The following is an 8092-nucleotide window of genomic DNA, read 5'->3' on the forward strand; positions in this document are numbered from 1 at the left end:
TGGTGGGAAGTTAGCACAGAAAGCTTTCGGGCTAGAAAATGAGTAATTCTTTAAGAAGCAAAATGATGGCATCTGTAATGTGCAATTATCAGCTACAAATTCTCTGGAATGCACCAAAATGCGAACTGATTACTGGTGTTTCTGTGTTTCATTCTCATTTTTCACTGTGAAGAGCCTCTGTTCTTGTCCAGTGACCTTGCAGAGTTGCTCAGAACAGCAGAGGTGAAGGTGGCTTTGAGGGAGAAGCAAGTGGCAAAGGCTTAACTCGGCTGTGTCAAAGCAGCTCTGTCCTTTTCAATCTCTGTGGCTGTCAGTCAGTGTTGGCGTTCTGTGGGTCTGTCCTGTGTTTGATGCTGGTACCTCTCCCACATCAGACAGCTCTGAGCCCAGTCAGGACTGACCTTTGGGGAATTGAGGTCAGCGAGGAGCGAGGCAGGAAGGATCACTTTGATCCTCTCTCTTTGTAGCTCCCTTTCCTCCAGGGTGGATGACCATTCCTGTTTGTGCTGCTCTGTTGGGTCTTCACTCCAACGCTGCCTTGCTGGTTTCTCTAAAAATCATTAGACAGCACCATTGTTCTGTGTGATCTCCATCACCGCTCACCATAAAGTGCACAGTAGAAATGTAATCCTCTTTTTTTTCTTTTTGAAATTGCTTTGATTTCAAAACCGGAAGTGATGCATGAAGCTTGGTTTACAGTTTGAAACGTCTGTGCCGAAATGGGCTGTTTGCTTAGCAGATGGGTTTTATTCGTTTTACTTTGCTGTAGGACATGCATGACATGATAAGAAGTCCTCGGTGCTTGTTCGGTTAATGTGAGAAAGGGAGGATCAGTAGTTACATGTTCCCAGTCAGATCTTAAGGGTGTGTGTTTATCCTTGAGTCCTGGAGTCTGTGAGCATCTCACCAGTGTGGAAAATTTATATTACAAAAGATCTTGGAGTTTTCCTCACTCCTCTCCCTCTCATCCGTGACCATGTTAACCAGTGTTAAATCTTGTAAATGTAACGTTATACTGCCAGATTACTGCATGTTACCTCTCACTCCAACACCAGGCTTGTAATCAGAAGATTGAGTAAATATTATGCCCATGTAGTCAAGTGATAGTAAACAACTTGAGCAATGAAATTCAGGTCAAGTTTATTTTGTTACTAGGCTTTTACCTCCAAACAAACAGAAACTATTCAGTCATGTATACCAGATTTAATTGATGATAACACCATAAACGTAACACTTATGAAGTACCACACTGTGTCAATTTGCTGTAGTTTTGTATGTAAAACAGTTACTTGCATTGGTCAAGTAAAATAGAAATAGTTCAAGTAGGTAGCTGCATCAAGCATGCGTAGGCTGCAAAGGAACAAGTAAAAGCTTATTCCATGCTGAAAAGCGAAGAGAAGAAACGCAACGTTTCGAAGGCTCCACAACCGAAGCGTTGTTTCTTCTCTTTTCAGCATGGAATAAACCTTTACTTGATCCTAAAATAGAAATAGTAATTGCTTGTTGTTTTCTTTTTGCCATGTAGATAAATCTGCATACTTTGCCCTGTCGAAAATCGACTTCAGTCAGTTCAGATTTGTTTGTGGTCAGTAAGAGACCCCGCTGTGCTTCCCCGCAGAAACTGCACGTGTTCCTGTTCCAAGACGTGCTGGTCATCACGCGGGCCGTCACGCACAACGAACAACTGTGCTACCAGCTCTACCGCCAGCCCATCCCTGTCAAGGACCTGCAGTGGGAGGACCTTCAAGACGGCGAAGTTCGATTGGGCGGATCCATCCGCGGCGCCTTCAGTAACAATGAGAGGAGTGAGTATTCTCATCTGGGATTGGCTGGATGGCTTGCATAGTATTGAATAGGAGAGGCTGGTAGGTAGTAGTGAGCACACTAGAGTAACGTTCTTATAGGTGTGGCACAGCTGTCTCTCATACGTAATATCCACTGACCACCACATGAGGGCGTCCACAAGCCATGAAACCATGCTCAATCCTCAGGTATCTGACAGACGCGTGGAAATATAGAGAGAAAATCATTAGCTACCATTGCTCTCCTTAAGAGAGACCCATATATAGGATACTCACGTGGCTGATCAAGCATTTCTCAGAACCTCGCCAAAGCTCCAGAGCTAAAGCACTCAATCCTGTTCTCTCCTAAAAAGAGAAAAGAGACAAAACTCTTCTCCTCTTTCGGGACGCTAGTTACAAAACAAACAAGTATTCCTCAGAAAGCGCCTCTGAAAGTCTGCCTGCTGACAGAGGTGTTGATTGGGGTCAGAGATTGCCACAGGTCCGTCCATCACCTTAGGTTACTGTATTTTGTAATTTTAGCATTTAATCAGTAAGATCTCAGTATGGTAGTTGACTTGCCTAATCCTAAAATGCTAGTAACCCTTTCACCACATCATTTAAAAAGCACATGAACGTGCAATCTACTTTAGAATTTTATATTTGTTCTATGTCAAGACTTATGTCAAGAATTATTACATATAGGCAGCCCTAAACATATGTTTTGAGTTTGAAGTATTCCAACCATATGTACATATTGCGTTTGTAGTAATCGAGACTTAGAGCCTTGAACTAGACCTATTTTTTTCACGTCCTCGATTAGATCACCAAACACACCTGCTTTTGATCCCTGCTGTCCAAAGGTGGGAGTTTGAAGATGCTCGAGTCTCTTGTCCCTCGTGGACACACCCTGGCAATTTTAACCCCCTGCCCTCTCCCTTGCAGCCAAGAACTTCTTCCGCGTGACGTGTCGCGGCGGGTCCCAGGTCCTGTCCTACTCCTTCCAGGCCAGCGACACTTTCAACAAGCAGCAGTGGCTCAACTGCCTCCGGCAGGCCAAGGGAGCGTCTTGCGGGGTTGGGGGTGACCTGGACCCCCAGGCACCACAGTCCCCCACGCGGGACACCCCCCGGCTGGAGCGCATGGACCAGAGCGATAGCGAGTCCTCGGACTGTAGCATGGACACCAGTGAGGTCAGCGCTGACTGCCCGCAGATGGAGCACACGGACTGCAGTAGAGCCCTGGAAGTGTGAGCCAAGGACCCCGCCCTGTGTCTTACCTGTACAGTATTGGAACCTCGCTGCAGTTTATGAAAAGCACTTCTTTTTCTTTTTTTTCCTGTTTCCTTTTTTCGTTTTTTTGCCGGCATCCGTGCCGTTTCTCTCACCTCTCCTGTGTTTTTCGAAAAATAAGACTGTGGTGTTGTCTGTGCGAGTCTGTGCTGGGACCTTCCCCTGTCCAGAGGAGGAGCAGGCGATGGTGACCCCTGGCTCTCCAGAATTTTTTTATTTGCCTTTCTCTCTTGTCGTTCTCTCTCTCTGGGTGGGACTCCCCACCTCCGGCCACTGCATTCTTGGAAGGAAGCTCAGTTCAACACTAGGACCCCTCACTCTCAAGGAAGCCACAGGGACCTGGCAGGCTCTGAGGGTACAGCTGCCTGACAGAACTACTGCTCACTCACTGTGGGAAACACATGGATATGCGTGAACCTGTAGCATCTCTACATAATGTCTAGACAATGTACAGGAGAATGTTTTCTGACAATCGGGAGAGGATTTGTGGGGATATAGACATAACCGGTAGCGGATGAGGCTGAGGTGTTCAGGGGGACATGTTTGTGAAGGACAGTGCTGTATCGTTCGCTGTAGCTGGCAGGGTAGGGAGTTCGGCAAGTAAGAGGGGGTGAACAAAGCGATGTGGAAAGAGCCAAGCAGTGTGATTCTTGTGAAGGGGTGTCAGTTTAAAATCACGCTGGCGATGTTGTTGCTCGAGGTGAGGGGGATGAGAGAGCGAGGGGTCCAGAAACTTGACACTTGTAGCACTGCATCAGTGTAGTTTTCGAGTTGTGGTCCCGGTTCAGCCCACGAAACTCACTCTGTTTTTGAGCTCCGATTGCAAGTCGGGATTTGGGACCTGACTAGTGAGGGGTCGAAAGATCTGGCCCAGTCAGCCCCATGTCAAACATGTTTGATGTCCCCTTCTGCAAGGTGCTCAGGTTGCAGAGAGGCGTGTAGGTGCATAGAATGGAAGCAAGATGAAAACGACAGAACAAGAAGTTTTGATGGAACTCAGGATGAGGGCAGGAGATAAGAAACTGACTCTTCAAGCTAGTCCTTAAAGCCTACAAGTGGATGGACTTAAAAAAATTACTGAAATAAAACTTTTAAGCTTGACAGATATATTATTATGTCTCAGTACTGTGGTGCACAAATATTTTTTTAAGAAAGAATTTGGTGTTTTTTCTTCGAATATAATTATTGGGCTGCCCTTTGGAGGTTTAACCAGGTAACACTGTTCTCAGTCTCTTCTGTCCTTAGTGGTGTGAGTGGACATAGCTGAGGCATCTCAGGGCTGTGCGCTGCACTGCAGCTTGTGCCAATGGAAATAACGGGGTGAAGGTATTTGAACAAAAGCTGTTTAATATTCCCAAAGGATCCATTATCGTAAATCCAAAGCTGCATCAGAGTAAAACACTGTGGAGATATCTTCCAAATGATTCGACCTCATTCACTGATGCAATTTTATAGAATGTTCAACTCTTTTGACAAAACCCGACTGCCTCATCAGACCTGCTGAAGACAGAAACCAAAATGAATGTGTCATGTACGTTTTTCCATTTCCACGGGCCCCAAGAATGTCTCAATGTGTGGAAGTGCTTTATAATAAAGTTACAACAGAAAAGGACACGAAAAGCCATGGAATGAGCTGTGTCCTGAAGTGAAAACTCTGTATGTTAGACTAAACAATGAGTCATAAAAGCCCGTGAGAGGGCAGTATGTTGTAGCTTAGTTTGTAATAATGTCATAGTTCCCACATCTAACTTTTCGTATTGAAAGGCGAGCAGAGATTATTACAATGTAATTAAATACTGTAGCTGTTTGTGCCATCCGTGTATTCTGCAGTGCAGCCTTAGTCACTGGACTGTCCCATGACAGCACAAAATATGACTGCTAAGTTATTGCCAAAAATTTGTGTTCTGTTACTTGTAACCTCAAGTGTGAGTTTACTTTTTTGACCCAATGTTTGTCTTTTTTGTATAAAGGTCACAAGCGTTACAGGAATCAATTTGGTGTGGTAATCACAATAAATGATCCAAAATATATGCCTTTATTCATTTTTAAAGCATTGTTTAACTTTATCCTTTTAGTAAGTTTATTTATAGTTTTTACACAATGTTTTGTTTTCTCTTGATTGTTGGGTAAATGTTAGGGAAGCAAGTGGAGGGTTTGCAAATGTCACTATTGAGTAACTGGAGGAACTGATCAAAAGAAAGAGAAAGGGATGATGGGAAAATTGGACAGTTTTTCGTGAGGGTAAGGACATTTGTGCATGTTTTGGCAAGTGTCACTGAGAAAGGAAAAAAAAGTGAAAGATGGTCTGGGGTACGAGTTGTTTAGAGAAAGAGATGAAATGTAAGGTGGGTTGAAGTATTACCAAATAAATTACATGAATGCAAACATTTTGTGTCATCCTTGTCATTCAGTCTTGACCTGCAACACGTTACTGCAGGCTTTAGGAAGAAACCCATTCCTCCTCTTCACGGTTCCCCACTGAATTCGTCAGGTAAAAAATAATTCAATTAAAAACTCCTTTTACAACGCTGCAAGGTCACTATGATGAAACTCATCTGCAGTTTTATCAGTGCAATGAAAAGGGAATTTGGGAAAGTCAGCTGAAGATGACCATTGACACGTTTAATTTCAAGACGGCAGTAAAAAGTAATGCATGTTGTCTTATTAGGAAACAAAATAGCAAAGTACAGAAGCTATACGTCCAGTATAATCATAGCATCAAACTTAGCACAGACAAGGAAAAATAAAAGGAATCACTTTCGTGATTTCGCAGTATTTACATGAGACATGAGCCTCGAGTCAAATAAATTTTATAACAGGAGCTTGGATTTATCTTAATTTATTTTTGGTTTCCTGCTTTCCTTTCAGCTTTAGGTCCGTGTACCTTTTCTGTGGCAGACTTTTAAAAGTTTTACAAGGTGAACTAGCAAATGGTAAAAGAGCAAGCAGCGACCATAACCGGAAAAAAATAAACCTGTCGCCCATAATCGTGAGAACCTCGACCTAAGCTTTCTGTAAGGTTTCTAGGCGAAAGGTTTGAGAGTGATTACTTTCTATAGGTGTTATTTTCGGTTTCCAGAATACTTTCCAATCCAATTCAAATTATCTGTTTCCTTGCAACAAATGTATACATCCACGGATTAGGCAATTTGTTAAAGCTCATACTTCTGAAAAGGAATTATTCAACGCATATAAGTAAATACTGCCCTCTTGTGGATTTACTTTTTTCTTGGTTTTGGAAAGCCTTAAACCATCGATGGGAGTAAAGATATATCAAAATATAAAATCTTTACCACTTTAACTCTTGTACATTATTAACAACTTGCCATTCTACATTAGGTGTGCTAAATTTCCAGCATATAGTCTTAAGACTATGTAAACAATGGACAAACGATTTAGTTTTTCAGTTAATTCAAATTTTATTAAACTATTTCTTTCCATTTTACACCTTCTCTGCACTTCTTAAATCAAGAAATCAAACTTCGATCATTAACCTCATGTTAAATAAAAATTATCTTTAAGCCAAAGACAAGTTGAACCTCCTGCCTTGAAAGCTCATTTAATTTTTATGGGGGACACTAGATTTCTAAATAACTAGTGCAAGACCTTCTCAAGCATTTACATCAGTCGATCATGTCATTATCACAGCTGCTTGTTTGGGGGTTGTTGAGTGATTTTGCTTAAATTGTTTTCAAATGCCATAGGAGGGGAAGCATGCCCAAAATACAACATTTCTATCAGTATTAAAGACTTTCACACACTCAGTATTATTTTAACAGCAAGCGAGTGAAGTTTAGGAATTACTTAATGTTCATTTTCCACAGTATTATTAGAAAAAAATAAAAAAAGTATTCTAAATGTATTTTTTTAATCTTTTTGTACAGTTCATGGCTTGCTTTGCTTTTGGGCTCCTATAGAGCAGTGCCAACAAAGGTCTTTTGGCGAAGGTTGTGCCTCAATAAGCAAGGTAACCAGTTCACAAGGAAATGCTTTTCTTCACATATGATTGCAGGTATAACCAATACTAAGGACATGGTACACATCACTTTCCACAGGCTCCAAACCAGTTGAAGCAGGTATCCTCTCTTGACAAAAATATCTTTTTTTGGAGTACACACTTACTGCATCTCTCTGCTGCACTCCTCTGTTGGTTGCAAAATGTCTGGAAAGGGGAAGAATTCAAAGAAAATTTGGATGGGAAAAGGGTCAGGTATAGAGTCAAAGAGAACCTAAAAGACAAATAAAATGTATTATAGAAAAGGTAATTAAGTGATTAAACCTTAATGTCAAGCATATTAGGGATAAAATGCAAGAAATAGAAGATACAGTACTGCATTAGTGTTGATGACAATGGAATACACCCTAATAGTGAGAAAACAATTAGGGAAACATGTAGGGCTTTGAAGCTAACAGTGTTGGTGTAGAATACAGCTTTACTGGATTTGCAACATTCCAAAGAAACAGGAAAGATGGAAGGGGTAAAGAAGCATTCTATATCCAAAAGAGTATCTAAACTAGATGAGTCGGACTCGCAAAAAACATTGTGGGCATTGTCTTAGGAGTACAGTATGTTACAGACTACCAAAACGTAATTTACTTTATATCAGTATTAGACCAAATTCAAATATGAATTAGAACTAGGGCTTCTGGTTTTGAAATTGTACACATATGAAGAAAGGAAAAGGTGGTTATCATGGGAGAGTTTACATTTTCTCACACAAACTGGAACATACTATTAGGACTGTTAAACGCTCAAGCTGAAGCTGCAGACATGGCTAATGAGTGCTTAGTTTCTCACTTTGCCAGAATACCTAAAGAGAGAGCCCCTGCATGGTAAAAAAAAAAGCCATGAGTGAGTTATGATGTGCATTGGAGTATGAGTATATCGTGAACTAATAAAAATAGTACTTGAAAGTTCGAGAAAACTATTTTTGTGGCTAAAATAATTTTTAATATGTAAACATCACAGACAGAACAATAAATAAATGAATGTTTTGCTCAGGTGTTTTCCAAGGTCAA

General features: G+C 41.4%; 1 protein-coding gene across 2 annotated transcripts in view; it reads left to right on the forward strand.

The window, feature by feature from the left end:
- The window catches only part of arhgef3 (Rho guanine nucleotide exchange factor 3), a 104292-nt gene extending 98834 nt beyond the window's left edge, over window positions 1–5458 (forward strand). For both annotated transcript variants that reach the window (XM_088915560.1, XM_088915561.1), the window contains 2 exons: window positions 1619–1805; window positions 2727–5458. In XM_088915560.1, the coding sequence (XP_088771686.1) occupies window positions 1619–1805; window positions 2727–3034 (495 nt within the window). In that variant the 3' untranslated portion in view covers window positions 3035–5458. The remainder of the gene's footprint in view (window positions 1–1618; window positions 1806–2726) is intronic.
- Window positions 5459–8092: the final 2634 nt, after the last annotated feature.

This window comes from Atractosteus spatula, chromosome 5, assembly GCF_055471065.1.
Source record: "Atractosteus spatula isolate fAtrSpa1 chromosome 5, fAtrSpa1.hap1, whole genome shotgun sequence".
NCBI lineage: Eukaryota > Metazoa > Chordata > Actinopteri > Semionotiformes > Lepisosteidae > Atractosteus > Atractosteus spatula.